The sequence below is a fragment of the Trachemys scripta genome, chromosome 1, assembly GCF_013100865.1.
Source record: "Trachemys scripta elegans isolate TJP31775 chromosome 1, CAS_Tse_1.0, whole genome shotgun sequence".
Lineage (NCBI taxonomy): Eukaryota > Metazoa > Chordata > Testudines > Emydidae > Trachemys > Trachemys scripta.
This window is the reverse complement of record NC_048298.1, coordinates 116,626,769-116,646,580: the sequence shown is the minus strand read 5'-3', so window position 1 is coordinate 116,646,580 and position 19,812 is coordinate 116,626,769. Positions and strand designations below refer to the sequence as shown.

Genomic DNA, 19,812 nt, shown 5'->3' with positions numbered 1-19,812 from the left:
GCGGGGGGGGGTTCGGCAGGGGCAGCGCTTTTTTTTGCTGCTTGGGGCAGCAAAAAAAAGTTAGAGCCGGCCCTGAGTGCCTGACAGGTACTTGAAAGGCAGTCCATGAGTTCTTGTAGTAGATCTTCATTGTGGGCTATGAGGGCATCAGCAGCAGCAAACAGAAGTTCCCTGATTAGCACCTTTTTGACTTTGGTATTTGTCTTAAGTCGGGACTGGTTGAAAGAGTTTCACTCCATCTTTCATGTCCTTAAATACACAGTTCAAGAGTACCGAGAAGAAGTTTTCAAAGACTGTAGAGGCAAGAACACATCCTTGCTTCACTCTGCTTTTCATCTCAAAGCAGTCTGAAGTAGACCCATGAAACTGGACAGTTGCTCTCATGTTGTCATGGAATGAACATATAAGAATTAACAAGTTTGGTGGGCACCCTATCTTTTCTAGTGTAGCAAATAGACCTGCTCTGCTGACTGTGTTGAATGCTTTGGTTAGGTCCACAAAGGAGAAGTATAATGGTCGGTTTTGCTCTCTGCACTTTTCTTGGAGTTGACAGAGAGAAAATATCATGTCTGTAGTTGATCTTCCAGCCCTGAATCCACACTGTGATTCAGGGTAGAATTGATTCGCCAGCTATTGTAGGCACACTAAGATGACTTCTGCAAAAGCTTTTCCTGCTACACTTAGTAGTGAGATACCCCTGTAGTTGTTGCAGTCCCCCTTTTCGCCTTAATTTTTATATAAAGTGATGATGTTTGCATCATGCCACTCTTGTGGTATCTCACCATCTTTCAAGCATTTAAGTAGCACCTGATGAAGATCTGGTAATTGGCTGTCTTTCCCGCACTTGAGGATTTCCGCTGGGATGCCATCTTTTCCAGGAGCCTTGCCACTTGATAGTAAATCATTGGCCTTGCTTAGCTCTCCTACAGTGGGCTCCAAATCTAGCTCTATCAGGTCAGAATTGAAAACCTGCTACCGCTATGACCATAAGCAGTACAACCTGTACTGGTCAATGCCAAGTGCTGGGTGGCGGTTAATTAACCCAGAAACCTCAGGAAGCGCCAATGGCTTCGGGCTGATGGTGCCTGGAGGGCAGTGGAACCCTTGATGGAGGAAATGCCATCAAAAGGTGGATGAGCAAACTCAGTGTTTTTGCCAACGACATCCACACAAGACAGATTGGGCCCTTCAGCTGTGGCCGACAACCAATCTTAGAGTGGAGCCCTGAAAGGCAGGCAGATGGAAGATCTTGGCACTGGCAACTCCTGCAGCATAGCTGGTTCCAAATGTATTGACTCCCGTCCCCTTCCTCTGGTCCAAACCAGTAAAGTCAAGAGGGGGACGCTGACACATGGGCAAAGCAGCCCCTCCTCCATATCAACTGCCCAGGCTATTGCAGCAATATCATATGGAGAGGACACTCCATCCTTGCTGGCAATATGGACTCAACGCGGAAGGTGGCAGTTATGGGTTATAAGCTCTCACTTGATTGGCATAGAGGAGAGTGCCACGGGTCACCTTCAATGGTGGGAGGAATCAATTCTGCTACACTGTCAATAATTCATTTTGTGGCATCTATTGTATTCTGAAAATATAATACTCTTGTACAGTGCTAAACTCTGATGTTTATAGATTCACAAGGACTTTAGCAAGTATTGAAGAAATTAGTCCCGCCCCGCACAGCCAGTTTGCTATTATTTATTACACTGCTGCTTTCTAGACAAAATAAGCACAGTGGATTTGGATGAAAAACTTGATGTTGTGGATGAAATAATCAAGAAACCCAGGTCTTCTTGAACTGTCTCTCCTCAACAGAAAACGACAGTTTGGAAAGCTCCAGTGGAAGACAGAGGTAGATTTTCATATGGAGAGCACCATGGAAATGAATACTGCCACATTGAAAGAAAAAATATAAAAGTTGTTGTTTGACAACACGCGAGATATAACAAGTAATACTGTTTAGTTTAAACAACATTCCTGGAATAAAACATAGTATCTAATGGACAGCTCATATTATATGGCTAAAGTCACTGCAGCAATATATTGACTCAACACTTCTACATTCAGTGAACCCTCTACCTACATTTCAGCCGTCCAGAATATAACAATCTGCAGATACTGAATTACTAGTGCAAAAGACACAAGATTTTTGAAACTTTTCACTCTACAAGGAAATGACTACTATGTTGAACTTCCAGTTATGATACAAAAAGATGATCAGCTCACGACAGTGTTTTGGGAAGCAATCTTCCTTGCCTCAAGTTACAATCATCATATTCTCAAGAGAGACAAAGCATTTGTCCTCTGTGAGATTTGACCCACAATATTGCATTTCAAGGAATTTTTTTTCTAATTCTGACCTTGAATGAAATAAAACAATTCTCCATTATCCAGCATATTGTGAAAAGGACTGCCAAAAGTTTATATAACTATTAATTTTAATCACATAGCATGAGAATTTTGTTTACTCGACCTGGAGGTGGTGGAACATCCGTCAGTAAAGAATGTACATCTTCCATTGCATCTGTATCATCAATCTGAAACAAACAAAACACATTGGTAGTGTCAATAAGACAAAAATACTACAACAAGGTTGTTTCTAGATACAAAAGTCGAGTTTATTTAGATGCCTAAATAAATGACTAATTTGGGAATTGCTGGGTACTTAGCACTTTTGAAAATCAGTTAACTTATTTAAAAAAAGAAGAACAGGAGTACTTGTGGCACCTTAGAGACTAACAAATTTATTAGAGCATGAGCTTTCGTGGACTACAGCCCACTTCTTCGGATGCATACTCTGAAACCTGTCATTAACTTATTTAGATTCCTAAATAAGGGCTTTAGCCCAAACTTAGACACCCGGTTTTGAAAAACCATACCAAAGTTTTTAAATTTCATATTTGCTTCTGAAAAAGACAAGCTGGATCAATAAAGAGGCAAACTGAACAAAATACAAAACAACTAATCAAGATAAAAAAATAAAAAACAACATGCCATTTCTTCAAGGTTTAGTATAATTATCATTTGACCACCACTTTCAAGTTTAAAATTCAAGAATTTTTGATTTAGCACTTTCAGGGAAACAAAACAATTTATTTTTACACTTCTCACAGTACTTCAAAATATTTAATTCATTTAAATATATGCTCATTAAAAGCAATTTAACTTCAGAATAAATAAGTACACTTCAAATATTAAGTTATAACATGCACCACTTCACCTGACAGAGCACTCCAGGTTCTTCTGTTTTCTGAAGGCCATTTAGTCTAATAAAATGTTACACGCAAAGAATTCTAGCTCCTCAGACATAGGAGCCTCAAAGAATAAATAAATTGTATTAATGATCACAAAAATAATGTAATTTTTGGGTTTCAACACTGAATGCTGAGGTGTAGCATACAAGCTATTTAAGGCTCCCATCAGTGATGACTGCCTGTCTTTTTTGTAGCTGAAAAAGAATCACCCATTTGCTTTTTACTAGCATCTAGGTACTGCTTGACAAAGGTGACCAAGAGGAGGATATCTTTTAGGATGTGGTTCATATGCAGACAGTAGATGTGCTAAAGAACAACAGGAAAGAGGAACAGAGGTTTGCTTCAAATTTCAATTAAGAGTTTCTATTGATACAAAAATTAATGAGCTGCTCTACAATTCAGGATACTTTAGAAATAATTAAGAGGTCCTTTATCTATTTTTCATACATTTTTCAAGACGAAAGGCAGGAGCATGAGCATCATAGACATGGATATTACCTCCAAGACAAAAGCATCCTTTTTCCCATGTGAAAGGTCCAGTTCCATAACTTCATCAGAACTTTCTGACTGAGATCTTAGCAGCCTGGAACGCTGTCTTGGTTCTGGAAAGGGAGACCCTATGATTTCCTCTGGTATCTCCTGAAAACAGTATTACAATAAAATTCATATATGTACTCCAAGTCTTAAAACTATTTTGAAATTTTAACACCTTGCCATCACATAGTTCTAAGACTCAGAACATTCTGATCATCATTCTACTTAGAAGTAATTTTGCCGACAATATAAATCATATTTTCAGTTTTTAATTCCATCCTGCCCTTTTATTTTAGAATTTTCTTTATCACTACTAGGGATATATGCATACAGGATTTATTTCCCTCATTTCAGTCATTCCTGCTACTTATACCAGACACGATTACTTCTTCTGGAAAGGAGTAAGAATTAGCAGCTAATTCTTAGCTCCACAACAGCCAATTGTGGTGACTTAAAGAGAGTTGTATATACAAAAATTCTGTTTTTATACAATGTTCCTTGGTAATGACAAACAGTGAAATAAATTCATTTTTAATTATACACATATGCACACAGTGACTAAGAAATATGTCAGATCTATGAATAACAATGATAGATGAACCGCTGAAGTCTATTTAAGACAAAAAAACCTGTGTACATTTTTTGTTATTTTAATTTTTTGTCCCAATCAGTTTCCCCTCAGGTTTAAGAACTGAGATGCTGCATATTCTGCATGAAACTGAGAGAGAGGAATAAAATGTATCAACGCCATCTCTATCAGTGATGAGTAATGTTAACCAGATCTGGAAGTAATTGCATCCATTCCACCTCAACAGTTTTTGGATACATTGAGGATTATATGAGATGTACCCTATTTACTTATTTCTGTTCTTATAAGAGGAAAGTTAAGAACAAAAAACCTGCTAAGGATCTTCTAAAGACCATCTCAGTTTACTGGGGAAGGTGAAGTGATTCTGGTCTATTGAAAAAAAATATGTAGGATGTGTAATGCAGAGAGCTTCCTGTAATCAAAGAGCCGAAGACTCCATGACACCTATTGGAGACCTCACTGTGCCAATCTAATTAACCTAGAGGCCACTCAGATCTGGTCTACACTGAAAAATTTAATACCCTGAGCACGGTACTTAGGTCAACCTAGTCACCAGTGTAGATGTCGCAAGGCTGACAGACGAACTCTTCTGTCGACCTAGCTACTTCAGAGTGGTGGATTAACTACCTCTTCTGTAGATGTAGGAAGTGCCTATGCTGCAGTGGCACCATTGTAGCACTTGTAGCATAAACAGCCTCAGTTACTAAGGAGAATGGGATGCATTAAAAAACCATCAGATAGAGGTAGAGAGAGAACTTTGCATGGAGCATTTCAACCTAGAATAATTTTTTTTATGGCAGCTGCAAATCACAGAAAAATGGGATTTATATTGGAATTGTTGATACAGGCTTAGGGGCCCTATTTGGCAGAAAGCAACTTCAATGTTTTCTGCCTCACAGTGGTCAATGATACCTCCAGCTACACAGCTGTAAAGATAACTATTTCAAAAAAAGATTAATTTTCCTTCTTGGGAGTGGCTACCTAGTGCTGATTCATGTGCACAAGAACGCCACTCTTGCCAGAGTCCCAGTTTGGTTCTTGGGCAGGATGAGATCCTCTCTAGCTGACAGCTAGCCATAGAAACAAGACATGTTAAGCCGCTTCACAGTCAAAAAATCTCAAAGAGTTCCCATGCTTCCCTTTCTGGAATCTACTTCTGTATTGGGACCAGTGAATTCCTATGGTTCTAAGAAAGAGGGACAGCTACTGGCCAGCCTACAGGTCATCTTACGAAAAAATACCTGTGTGGGGCAGAAGTCTCCCACAGTATTGTTCTCTAATGATGTAAATGGAAGGATCAAAGTGGAAAGAGTACGATAGATGCTCCCACTTTCCATACAAAATTAAGGATATTTTTTTCTTCATATGCATATTTTTTAAGTCTGCCAGGACTTGTCCGTTCCCTATTTTAGGACTAAAGAAGAGCTAATCCAGCAGAACTATAGGAATATCCAGGCAGCTACGGAACTGCATAGCGACAGAGATCGGAATTATATTTATACTATTTTTTCTTCCCTTCAGCTGCTCTTCAACTCCTAGCATGTAAGAATAGAGGATTTCAGGAGGCTCTCTGCGCAGACTAACCTCTCTCTCTATGGTCTGCAGTGGAGCTAGCTTGTGAAGCCTAGATGGCTATGCATATTTGAGGCTAGAGTGGACTCTTAGATATAGAACCAAGGTATACCATATTAATATTTAGCTACTCCACAAATATATTTAAATGATAGCTTGAGTGTGCTTTCTGGTTATGAGGCAACAACTACAGCTGGAGCTAAAAGCCCTAAGCCAAAGGATATGTTATTACCAAGTTAACAAGGAGTACATTCAGACTATTAGAGTAAAAGATGTTTTCTAGCCTTCCACAGCTACACTCCAACTGGCTACTGCTCTCAGAACTCCCTAATCCCTAAAATGCTGTATCTGATTTGGACAAATGAATGGGGAATTTTAAAGACATTCTCAGACATTCAGAACAGAGAGATTTACATATCTGGAATAAGGTGATTATATAAATCTCTGCTCTGATTACCTCAGAGAGAGCTCAGGGATTTTCATATTGATAAATAACCATGCACTCAAATCAAACCTCTTCAGTTATGGATCAGTATCCATACTAGTTTAGTATGAACTGCATTTGACATGGAATTCTCCTTTTTGAGAATTGTATAAATTTTACTTACAGGAGGGTTAATCTCATAAAGCTCCTTGTTTTTTGCTATTGTATCATTTATTTTTTTTTGCATGTGAGAAACATGCTGTTCATAGGCGCCATCATTTGGAGTCTTCCCAGCAATCTGAATACCACCAGGGGTCGGTAAAGCTGTCAGATACACACCAGTGGCAGACTTTATAAAAAATAAATAAAAAAGTCAGTAAGAAAACAACAAAGATGTTCAAGAACAAAATATGCCCTATAAAGCTGTATTTTCAATGTTTAATTTTACTTCTAATGGTTTAAAATATTTATAGTTTTCAATACTGCCCAGGATTTTAATGTATTCACCAGTACAATTTGTATCTTTATGTCATGGACTGCTACTGTGGTAAATTAATCCATCTTTATTGTTTGTAGATTCAAAACAATACGCCTTGCAACACCTTTCTCCCCATCTGAGGGAACACTCCCTTAAGGAAAATCTTGTTCCTTGATTCAAGAGCTCATCTCAAATATGAATAGAAATCTCTACTCTTTTCTAAAGGCTTCATGTCCAAAAATTTGTGACCGGTAATCAATACAACAATAAGTGTGCTAAATATTCATTTATTCAGTTTATCCTCAACTTCAATAGGCGTTACACTGATGTAGACCTTAGTATTAACTCATTTTGATTAAACAAGTTAGAAAATCAAAATTTCCCAGTATCAAGGACTTTAATTTGTCTTTATAGTCACAGATCAGTATATGAACAAGTCAGATTACTGAAGCATCTCTTTCGCTCATTATTCAAATGAAACAGAAAATGAAGGTTTTCTGGCTTATTTCATAAGAATTTCTACAGTGTGAAAGCCAGATAGATATTTACCAGAACCTTACAGGCTCTTTAAATAAACCAACTTAATAAAAAAAGACTGAAATCAAATAAGGACTAAGTTATTTCAACTGTTTTCTTAACAAAACTCAAATTTCTGACAAAGAACATCTGTCAAGACAGTGGTCTACGAAAGGAAAATATGTTTCATCATACACATTTTCACTTCTGAGGACAGGGAAATGAGGTTCTCACTTCACTACTATGGAGATTTGGAATTAATCTGAAGAGACAACTCGTACCACATACATACAGGTAAAATCAGTTACTATGATTTTACCATTATTTCTTTCATCCCAAGTATACATTCAGTCTGCTGAACAGATCTGGGTATTGGATGTATTTGTATAATAAACTAGCATGTACACCGCTGAAGTTACTGAAGCTGACACAAGTGAGATACAAAGACAAGGACAACTGGGGACATGGTATCGTTGCCAATGCCCAAAGCACGCTCACAGCAACAATGGCTTCAGACTCAGAATCGTTACAGTGTCATTAATGTGATTCAGTGCCTACATCTACGTAACCGTTGAAGACCAAGAAACAAAAACATCAGGGAGTTCAGTCGGTCCTAACAAACTCTTGACCCAGTGACGTGATTTATCAGTGCCATTATCATCAGACATAGAATTAATGGAAGCTTTACACAGGGCAGGCCAGCAGTTGAAGACAGACAAGGATCAGAGGAGTCAAGGTTGAACCTCAACTCAGGCCTCAATCTGTGCTTCCTGGGAGACCCATACAATTCAGTGAGCCGCTGCTAAGCACTAATGGAATTTTGCACCAACCATGCCAAGAATAGTGATGTCTAACCTTATAAAATGTTCTTCTAATTTCACAAAACTGTTTGTGCCAGTTTTGTAGGATGGTGGAATTCTGGACAAATGGAGATATTTAAAAATTATAGTTTTATTAACAAGTGAGATGGTGGAAAGGAAGGAGACCACCACCTTCTCACTGGTTCCAAACACCTTGATCCAAGATCAGACATAAGCATATCAGGCATCACTGTTCTTGGCAGAGTTGTTGTAAATCTCCATTGGTGCTTAGCAGCAGCTCAGTGTATTGTTGGCTCTCCCACAAAGCACAGGTTGAGGCCTGAGTTGAGGTTCAATCTTGAATCCTCTGATCCTTGTTTGTTTTCGACTGCTGGCCTGGATAGCTTTGAGACTTCTATCAGCAGATATGTACTTAAAAAGGCTAGTGTTGGTGACATCTCTTGGCATCCAATGGAGTTGGCTGACTCGTACACGTTCAAAAACATGGCCTCTGAGGTCATCTGGGCCAACTTCTCATTGGAAGTGTCAGGATGGAGAGAGCTTGATAGCCTCTACTCAGGGCCCATCTATCCACTGAGGTGACTTGGCAGAGATAGAATTAAGTTTGGCTATCCCAACCCCACACATCACAGGCAGAGCAGAGATGCCAGTGGTGAAACATTTTATAATTAGGCCTAGAACACTTTCAACCTACTGGTCATTACTTCTCTGCCATCAGAAAGCTCCAAAAAAGGGGGGTATGGAATTAAAAATAAATACAATAAGGTGTGTATGTGCGGAGGATATTTATAAAACATTAGTCAAAAATAAGAGAGTCTGGACAGCACAGAGGGTCTCCAAAATTCACTTTGGGTGTGTTTTTTTGTTTTTTTAAAAATTGTATTTTATTTTAAACTAAACAGAAAGAAGCATCAAATTCATACTATGAAAAACAGTACATCATAAATACAGTTGAAAGGCTTGAGTACCTTGTAGAGTTAAGCTAATGCAACACCATAATGCAGCTCCTTTAGAATTAATAGTTAGATGGAAAGTAAGAGAGGCATTAGAGGCCATCAATATTACAAGCAGAGGCAATAGGCTGGAGTTTTGGGGGTTCCTCTTTTTTACTAGATGATAACCAAAGACTTACAAATACTCAGTGAGGGCAAATCCCATCTACCATGAACATGGAATGCAGTTTAAGGAGTCAAAACAGATCTCGACAGTAACCATTAAAGGAATTTATGATTTTTCTTCAGCATATTTTGGGGGAAGCCTCCTGTACTTATGATACTTTCATCTACTAATTCAGTTTCAAGAGAGTCCAACCTATTGTGTCTGGTATTCAAGGCAAGTCTATTCTGATCTGTTAACAAGAAGGTGGCGGTCTCCTTCCTTTCCACCATCTCATTTGTTAATAAAACTATAATTTTTAAATATCTCCATTTGTCCAGAATTCCACCATCATACAAAACTGGCACAAACGGTTTTGTGAAATTAGAAGAACAGAATATAATAGAACGAGGAATTCTAATTTATGCATTCAAAGCAACACTTACTGCCAAGCCCATCAGCATATTTTCACCCACTGTAATCTGAATCCTCAGACCGAACAGAGCATTCATTCCTTTCAATTTAAGTTTATTCATTAGCTGGGTGTGTACTTCATATTCCATAAATGGCAACAGATTACTGATGGATGTTGCATTTGCTTCAGCTTGAGCTTTCTTTTTCAGGCGACATAACCTGTTGATGGAAATCATCACATATGTAGAATTAGTCTGTCTTACGCATGTAAGCACTTTTTAACCACTGATAAACTTTGTAAGCGATCAAAAGCAAATGTGCAGGCTTTTTATATTTGACAAAACATTCAAAGTTATTTTCTGGAATTTAATTCTATTTTTTGTAAAATACCAAGTCAGCACAACATCAAATTGACCCTTTTTGGCTTTTAACAAATATTTGCTGTACATCTTTACCCTTAATTTCGGTCATATTTTAATAGGAAAATACCTTTTTAAACTGAAAACTGGAAACCTTGAACAAAAGTAACTTATAAAACAGAATAATACATGTATTTTAAATAATATTAAGAAACATCCCTTATTAAAACAGATTATAAAAACTGGAAAGCATGACTTTTGTCAATTCTTTTTATGAAATCATGTTTACTTCTAGTAATCAAAACATACATAAAAATGTACTCAGAAAGCAAGCAAGCTTCACCCACTATGCCAGTGTTTTTCAACCTTTGTTCATTTGCACACTCCTAAAAAATTTCAAATGGCAGTGAGGACCCCTTTGAAAATCTTAAACTTGGTCTGTGGACCCGACCACAGGCGTAAACCATTGTTCTATGGTAACAACCACCTTTCCCAGACCCCTTAGACATAGTCTGAGGAACCTGAGGGTTCTGTGGATCACAGAAAACTACTGCACTATGCCTTTAAAATTATTGGAGAGGTAAGGTGAGTGAAGCAATATCTTTTATCGAACAAACTTCTGTTGATGAAAGAGACAAGCTTCTTTCTTCAGACCTGAAGAAGAGCGCTACGTAGCTCAAATGCGTGTCTTTTTCACAACAGAAGTTAGTCCAATAAAAGATATTACCTCACCCACGTTGTCTCTCTCATATCCTGGGACCAACACAGTTATAACTCCACTTTAAAAATATTGTACCAACACCTAATATATATATAACTGGAGAAGTGCTAACACGGTAAGTTCAAAATACACTGAGATGAAGTTTGACTACATTATACAAATATTTTATACTGGAACTTGGTTTTGAATCTGAAAAGCAACTAATTCTGAGATACTTCTTTGCTGAGCTCTGAAATCATAACTAACATTGCTGAGGTGACCAGAGATGCCAATCCAGAGTGGTTAAAGAAATGTTATAATTCCCACTAACTGTACAGTTGCACCTTAATAAAGGTCACATGCGTCTGACAAAGTGGGTATTCAACCACGAAAGCTTATGCTCCAATACGTCTGTTAGTCTATAAGGTGTCACAGGACTCTTTGTTGCTTTTTACAGATGCAGACTAACACGGCTACCCCTCTGATACCTTAATAAAGGTATTCAGGCTCACTTTGTCGCAGCAAATATTGAAGAAGGTGACACCCAGCATTCTTTACTACCTCTGCATGTCCTTTGAAATTTATGAGAATAGTCTTCCCTTCCTTGCGGACTTCCAACATATCAAAAAGTTTCTTTGATTTCTCTCTCACTAAGGACAATTCAGTATGCAGGGCTCTGTCAGTGAAGAAATTACTTACCTATAACTGGAAGATCTTCAAGATTTGTGGTCCCTATCTGTATTTCACTGCGGATTATATGCATTTGCCATGTGTCTAGAGCCACAGATTTTTAAAAAGGTAGTGTCCGTTGGTCCACATATGCACCCTAGCTCCACCTCATGGTTTCATCTGAGGTGACAAGGGGTGAGGCGGGACTCACTATCTTGCAGAAGTAATAGCTACTAGAAAGGCAATCTTCATGGGGAGAAGAGAGAGAGCATGAAGCCAGAGGCTCAAAGGGTGACTTCATTAACATCGTGACGACAAAGTTGAGGTCCCATTGGGGAGCAATGGGCTGAACAGAAGGATAGGTTCATAGGAAGCCCTTCCAAAACCCTGATAGTCAAGGGGTGAGTAAAGGAGTGTCCTTTGAGCAGGGGGGTGAAAGGTACTGACAGCAGCCATGTGCACCCTGATGGAGTTGAGCGCAAGGCCAGATGTCTTTAGGGAGAGCATATAGTCCAAAAGAGGAGGAATATCTACATCCTTAGGGGCTAGACCCTTCCACTGAGCCCAGGAGGTGAAACACTTCCATTTAGCCCTATAGGATCACTTTGTGGACTCCTCTCCGTTATTTGAGAAGAGCCTTGTACTGCTGATGAACACTCCTGCTCTAATGAAGGTGTTCATCCAAAAAACAGGCTCTGAGGTGAAGAGTCTGGGAATCGGCATGCCCGATCCACCCACCTTGTTACATGAGGAGTTTTGGGAAAGGTGGCAGCGGAAGTGGGGAGCACGCTGACATGCTGAGAACCAGGGAAAACTAGAACTGGTAAGGCCAGAATGGGGCAATCAGAATGACCGTTGCTCTTTTCCATCTGATCTTGTGTAGGACTCATGGCAGGAGTGGCAGGGAGGAAAGGTGTAATTGAGCTATCTGACCAGCAAAGGACTAGTGCGTCACCGTGGGAAAGGGCACCAAGTCCCCCAGGGTGCATTTGCTGTTGGCACAGGAGGCAGAGAGGTCCCGGGCTGGAGTCTCCCAGCAGTCGAAAATGCTAGCGACCAGTGTCGTGGAGCTCCCATTTGTGGTCAGTCACAAACTTTCTGCTGACTGAGAGTCCACAATTACATTCTGAGTCCCAAGAAGGTATGCCGCTGGTAACAGGATCTTGTGGGCAAAGCGAGTCCCAAAGGTGAATTGCTTCTGCACAAAGCGCAGGCAACCTTGTGCCCCCTTGTCTGTTGATGTAATAGACGGTGGTGGTGTCATGGGAACAAGTTCTGTCACTCGCCTTTGCAGCAGGGAGTCTACCTCTAGGGTCAGGATACGGTCGTGAGAGTCGTCCCTGAAGTTAGGCCCGGGCGAGGGATGAGGATGAGGTAGCATTTTGAATTCGATCATATAGCCATATCGAATGACATCCAGGATCCACTTGTCCGTTATTGCACTCCAAGGTGGTAAAAAGAGTGATAGGAACCCCCCAAAGGGAGTGAGTCGGGTGCACGGCATGAGGCAGGGTGGTTGGCGGCTCTCTAATTGCACTCATAAATAGTGCTTCTGGGAAGACTGAGTATGAGATGCAGAAGGTTGTGATGATGAACCTGAGGGATGGGGTCACTGGGTTTTCTGCTGTTTGCAAGGAAGCTCATAGGGCCACTAGAGGAATAATTGGGAAACTCTAAATTGCTGCTTTGGAGTCAGGTAGAACTTGCACTTGGGTGCCAGTGTGTAGAAACCCAGTGATTGCACAGTGGCTCTGGAATCCTTGAGGGAATGAAGTGAATCATCAGTCTTCTGGTTGAAGAGATGAGACTCATTGAAAGCGAGGTCCTCTATGGTCTGGACTTCCCTCAGGAAACCTGACAAATACAGCCATAATTCCCTTCGCATGATGATCCCTGTAGCCATCATGCCTAAAGAAGTGTCTGACGCGTCCACCACAGCCTGCAGTGTTGTCCTCGCAACCAGCTTCCTCTCATCCAGGATAGCCTGAAATCGGGCTTGATCCGCTGGGGCAGTTTGTCTGTGAAGCATGCCATTTTGCTATAGATAAGGAAGTTGTAGTTTGCAAATAGAGCCAGGTAATTTGAAATGTGAAACTGGCAGAGAAGAAAACCTTGTGACCCCCAAGGTCCAGGCATTTGCCCTCTTTATCTACTGGGGTGGAATGTGAGTGTTGCTGATGGGCCCACTCCATTGCTGCCTGAAAGATGAGAGAATTGGGTGGCAGGTGAGAGAAAAAAAACTCAGGCCCCATTGGAGGTACATACTACACCTCTACCCCGATATAACGCTGTCCTCGGGAGCCAAAAAATCTTACCACGTTATAGGTGAAACCGCATTATATCAAACTTGCTTTGATCCACCTGAGTGCGCAGCCCCGCCCACCTGGAGTGCTGCTTTACCGCGTTGTATCCGAATTCATGTTATATCGGGTCGCGTTATATCAGGGTAGAGGTGTACCTTTTCTCTACCTCTTTGGGGGTGGGTGTGCAGGTAGCTGGAGTGTGCCAGACAGTCCGGGCTGGTTGAAGAATTGATTGGCAGGGCCACTCTGACTGGTGCAGAGGCAGTAGCATCTCAAGGAATTAGTGAGGCTTGTCTTGCACTTCCTCCAGTGGAATATGGAGGGCATCAGCCACCCTACATAACAGTTCTTGGAATTGACGGTAGTCATCTGGGAGCGAGGAGGAAATCAAAGAACCGCGGTTTCCAGGGATGATGAGAGGAAGTGCTCCAGTTCTGGCAGAAGCATCTAAGTCGGACTAAGGGGTGCATCCTCCAAAAGTTGTTCAGAATGCCTTCTCGAGGATGGCTGAAGTGGCGAGAGTGGAGACTCCTTACAAGTGGGAACATGGATACTGCAACCACAACCCCCCAGTACGGCCAGCCTGGTTCAGTATTTTGAATTATTTTAACTTGAGCATACGTAGCATGTGCAACCTTCTTCTGTACTTGCAAGCAGGGTCGACAAGAGGAGGGGGGAAGCCGATACAAATTACCGGGGCCCGGCGGTCCGGAAGGGGGCCCAGCTTCCTCCTCCCCCCCCCACTCTCGTTGGCCCTGTTTAGCCGGTCCGCCCTTGCTGGGGGGCCCCAAATTTTTTTTTCGCCGGGGCCCAAACCCGCTCTCGGCGCCCTTGCTTGCAAGTCTTTGCTCTCCATAGCCAGGTGGGCTGAATACAATAAATTTAATAGGATTACAGCCTAGGTGTTGGAACTAGGGGTACAGAGGATGTGGCAACACCCCCTGGCTTGAAGTGGTTTCCAGCATATATAGAATTTACAGTTTGATTCAATGGCTCTCAGCAGCACCACTATGCAAATTATTCCAGCACCCCTGTACTATAGACTAGTATAAATAAAAAGCACAAAACTAAAGTTAATGACATCACAACAGGAAATAAACATTTAGCTGCCAGTTACTACACATAATTGAACATAAAATATAAAATCTGCTCTTTTGTTGAACTACAGTAACAGGAAAATTTCTAATGCTCTCCAGCACAGTAGTAAGAAAATAAATATTTTGACAGATACCTGGCTTGAATAAGACATCCCTTCCCAATAACCATTGCCTCTGCAGGCAGATCTATTGTTGTGAAAAGAACATCAGGAACCTTTTGTTTTCTGCAGTTGTAACAGTATGTGAGATGAGCAGGGAATGGCATGTTCAGTTCATCATATGGTATGTGGCAAAATCCACAACCTGGAGGTGAAGTTTCTTCTATCCTAAAAGTACATTTTGGAAAAGTATATTTAAAACATCTGTGCACCATCTTAACATGAAATACAATGTGCATGTGCGTATAAAATTGGCCTATACATACAACTACATAAGCCACACATATGGAGCCAAATTCTGTTCTACTACATCTGTGCAACAGGTTAATAGGATTGCACCAATATAACAGAGCAGAATTAGGTCACAAGTTATTCTCTAAAATGATACATATAGTATCTGTGCAGCTTACCAGTTATCCAGGGATCAAAAAGTGACAGCATAAAATGGCCAGTGGTTATATTAGCCTAAGATATTATTGCAATAGCTTTAAGATCTAATTCTTGCTAGCTGGGTGTAGTCTGTGGAATATCACACCTTTACAAAGGACTCTGCTGGGTAAATACATATCAAATCTCTTACATGGACTATGTTTGAATAACCTATACAAAATTAAGCAGCAGAAATTAAACATGCCAGTCATCCTACTGGAGAACAGTATAATACAGATAGTCATTAAAAAGGGAAAGACCCATAGAGAATTTCCCAAGCTACAGTATTAAGAAAAACTCACTATTCACTTAACCGAAAAAAAAATATCTAGGCAGAATTGTTGCAAAAATACATGGAAGACTATAAACAATATAGTCTGAACAAATTACGATTTTGTAACATACTACGTAAGAGCCTCATTGTAAAATTTTGTCCTGCACAGTAATTTTTCTTCTCAAAGAACTCTGAGTAAAATTTTCAAAAGAACTTAAGTGACTTAGGAACCTAAGTCCCATTGACTTTAAGAGAGATTTGGGCACTAAGGAGCCTAAGTCATTTTTGAAAATGAGACAGACTTTCTGTACATATTTCACATTTGGTTGCTTTATTATCAGTCAGCTTTTATTACTGAAAATAAATTTGATTTTCCCTTTAAACAACACATTCAGCAAGCTTATAAAATATATTATGATCAAAAACTGAATTTTTATTTTGTTTTAACATTAAAAACTTGACATTTCTTTAGATGTCAACAGGGGAAGGAGAGGTTGAACAAGTGTATTAAATGTTCTGTTGGGACAGAAAAAAAGAAAAGGAAAGGTGTGTTTGTTTGTTTAAAGGGGTTAAAACTGCAGTTTCAAAGAACTGATCAACAAGTAGTATTTGCAGGGAAAGGTAATACTCAGTCTCTTCCTAACGAAATTAAAAAAGAAAAAGCTAAATATTGAGATAAAATTGTATCACTTCACTATGATACACTGTATATTTTGGACTGTACTAATCCGTAAGGATATATGACTATTATTCCAGTGAAGATACTGAAAAAGTCCTATTGACATGCAATAGTTTGTATATCTTGACTGCCCTCAAATAATTATTTTGCAAGCCCCTCGCTCTCTCAAAAAAAAAAAAAAAAAAACCAAAGCAAACAAAAAACAGAGGTCAAACAGCCAACAATTTGTGTTAGTTGGCCAATTCATTTTTTTTTTCCTTTTCCATCAACCTTTATGCTTTTGCTTATAATCTTCAGTTTGAACATTCATTTTTAAATGCTTGTCTTATTCACTTTTGTTTTACACTCAAAGGTATTTTATTTTCTATACAGCCATTGAACACAACAAAGACAATGGTCCACATACTATAGCCAAACCAAGATTTGGCTTATACAAATTATCATATAACTGTCACTTTTTTGTAGTGTGCTACAAAGGTAAGAAAAATACGTGAAGAGTGGCAAAGAAAAAGACTGAGTTATAATTCTGTGGTTAGTAGTCAAACATGTTACCTTATTCAGACTGTTAGAAATAAAAACAGAAAATCTAATTTGGTGCAGAGTTCCATTACTTCTGTTGTTGTTGTTAGTGAAAATCAGTAAAGTGGTTGGTCCCGCATCCTGCACTGTAACACTGTAACCTACCCTAATAGAGAAGAACTATCTTGGTTCTGAGGAAAAAAATCAACCTCTCCCTTCTCTGACCCTATGGAAAAGAAGCCAGGCTGCCATGACAACCTTTGTTCCAAACAGCCTTCCATGGTGCCATCCTGGAGAAACCTAGGGTTCAGTACAGCTGCTGTGCCAGACGCGGACAAAATACAGACCTCTTCACTATAAAAAGAAAAGAATTACAAAGAAGTGAATTCCTGATATGGTGTTAAATATCCTTTTTTTAAAGCCATACATTTAAAAAGCTTGTTCAAAAGCCACAGTGAATTAAATGTAACTGTTAACCCTTGTGGAATCATGGTACCAGTAATAACAATACCTAGCAGATTAACCAATTAATCCACACAAATAGTCTTGTGAGGTATTATGCTCATTTTAAATGGAGAGAAATGGATGCAGATAGATTAAAGAGACATGCCCAAAGCTACAAAGAGAAAATCACCTTAGGAGGTGGAATTTGAAAACAGGAATTCCTGGTTTCCACTTCTGTTCTCAGCCCACTAGATTACCCAGGAAATACAGATTTAAGAAAGCTTTTAGATTCTACAGATTAGAGTGCCTGGGAATGTTGCAGACAAGGTGTAGCTGTTTACCAAAATTAAGTGTGGAAGCTGAAAACCCCATCACCTGATATCACTCATTGTCAAAATGACGTTACAAAGCAATACTGACAAGTTGCTTCTTGGTAACTCAGGGGACAAAAGCAAAAAATAAGTAAAATTTTAAAGTATGAACAGCAACTAGTGTTACATCTAAGTAATATACTCTATTATTGGTTTAAAAGTTAAACAGTTATCAAAGACCACACATTTATTGTCTGTACAATTTTACAAATATTAGACAGTGAACCAAGCCTATAAGGGTAAATACTAAATCAAACACATTATGCTGAAAAACAAAAAAAGCTACCCTTCATCCTTTCTCAGACTGAGAAATTTGTCTTATTTACCTGTAACTCTTCCTAATTAATTTTATTTACCTGTATTTCCTCCTCCTGATCCCCCCCCTTCCCCCCCACAGATACAGCATGTCTGGCAGGCCAATACTGTAAATACTCAAGTCCTTCCTGTTTAAGGCATGGAATCAGGTTGAAATGAAAATCAGCAGGGGACCCCTATTTAATTCTTCCACCATCAGTGAAGTAATGTCAGCTCAAAGTCCTACCAACAATTCAAAGTGTAAAATATACTATTAACTGATTTATGAATTTATGAATAAATTTATGAATTTATAAATAAATAGTATGTTCCTGTCCCATACTAAAACAAAATTAAGTATTAACAAAGAAAATATAAGGGAACTGAACTACTCATATTATTTATCAGAAGACTAATCAAGATGAACAGATTTTCATTTTCACTACAAGCCTTACTTCACCACAGCATAGAGAACTTTACTTCCAAAGGCTGAATTTTAAGAAAAGGAAAGCTTGTGAAAGTTAAAGATGTTTGTTTCTTCAGCCAGCACACTAGTGCCCTTAGCATACCATGGACCTGGTGGAAACTGCCATGATGCTTTCAGATTGTCCATGTCTGCTCATCTTATATACTGCAGCGATGCATCCTGTTACCCATCTTGTGAAGGTGCTCTTTGGATGCCTTCTCCCTTTTGCAGCTTGCCATTGTCACTGCAAATAGAGCTTGATTTTCCATCTGGTTTTGTTCTTTAAGGGCAAAATCTTAACATTGCTTATTCCTTCGGGTGACTACGATGGGATCAAATGGATGGTAGGATTACTTCTTGAGATCTATGCATCACCAGCAGGAAAGTCTAAGGACAACTTTATCCTTATAAAGATAAAATACAGTTCAGGTGTCAGCAACCTTTCAGAGTCTTCATTTATTCACTCTAATTTAAGGTTTCGCATGCTAGTAATACATTTTAACGTTTTTAGAAGGTCTCTTTCTATAGGTCTATAATATATAACTAAACTAAATTGTTGTATGTAAAGTAAATAAGGTTTTTAAAATGTTTAAGAAGCTTCATTTAAAATTAAATTAAAATGCAGAGCCCCCTGGACCGGTGGCCAGGACCCGGGCAGTGAGAGTGCCACTCAAAATCAGCTCACGTGCCATCGGTTGCCTACCTCTGATATAGTTCCTCTGTGGAGGGGATACTTAGTTCCAAGATCATCATAACTGAGGCAAAAGCTATTTGGAAGGTCAACTTAAGAGCCAAAACATAGAAAGATAGTTCAAATAGACCACTGAGAAGAGTTTGTCAAACAATGCTGCAACTCCACATTAGACATAAATGAATAGGCAGGCTATAGAAGCACTGAGGCAACCTTCAAAACCTTAAGCCAAAAAGGATGTCAAAACATCAAAAATATTTTGACATAACTGGGGCTTGGGTCCATATTCAGGCTTTAAAAACAACAACAACAACAACTAACAGTAGAACTGTGGTGTTTACTTATGTTGGGGGGAAAAGAAAAAACCTCAGCACAAGTTCTCATCTAAAAGTGCTCTTTCCCGTGCAACTTTTAATAAAGATGTTCAAACTTAGTCTAGCATTGAAAAATTCTTGTCAAATATCTTTATTCTCTGACTTAGTAATTGAATTGAAGTGAAAATTAGACCCTGATGTTCTGAGGAGGTGAAAGTTTTAATTCTAGTCATCCCAAGTTCCTAGTTATCCAATTGAAAACCTCCACTTCGAGACTCTATTCTTCCTTGTTTTAGCTTTGTCACTTAGCTCTTACATTTAGGATCCCTTTCAAATGTACTTTTATTT

The 19,812-nt window shown here is 39.3% G+C and overlaps 1 protein-coding gene across 18 annotated transcripts in view; it reads right to left on the bottom strand.

Annotated features, from left to right (window-relative positions):
- C2CD5 (C2 calcium dependent domain containing 5) overlaps positions 1-19,812 on the bottom strand; it is a 109,141-nt gene that overhangs the window by 21,763 nt on the left and 67,566 nt on the right. For 10 of the 18 annotated variants that reach the window (XR_004647242.1, XM_034782484.1, XM_034782477.1 and 7 more), the window contains 6 exons: positions 17,050-17,238; positions 14,960-15,151; positions 9,730-9,916; positions 6,558-6,722; positions 3,753-3,893; positions 2,474-2,537 (listed from right to left, as the gene is read on the bottom strand). Coding sequence is in view for 17 of the 18 variants with exons in the window: in XM_034782484.1 (XP_034638375.1) it covers positions 2,474-2,537; positions 3,753-3,893; positions 6,558-6,722; positions 9,730-9,916; positions 14,960-15,151; positions 17,050-17,238 (938 nt within the window). In the remaining variant the exon portion in view is untranslated. The remainder of the gene's footprint in view (positions 1-2,473; positions 2,538-3,752; positions 3,894-6,557; positions 6,723-9,729; positions 9,917-14,959; positions 15,152-17,049; positions 17,239-19,812) is intronic. The other 8 variants (XM_034782523.1, XM_034782549.1, XM_034782618.1 and 5 more) reach the window with 2 other exon arrangements.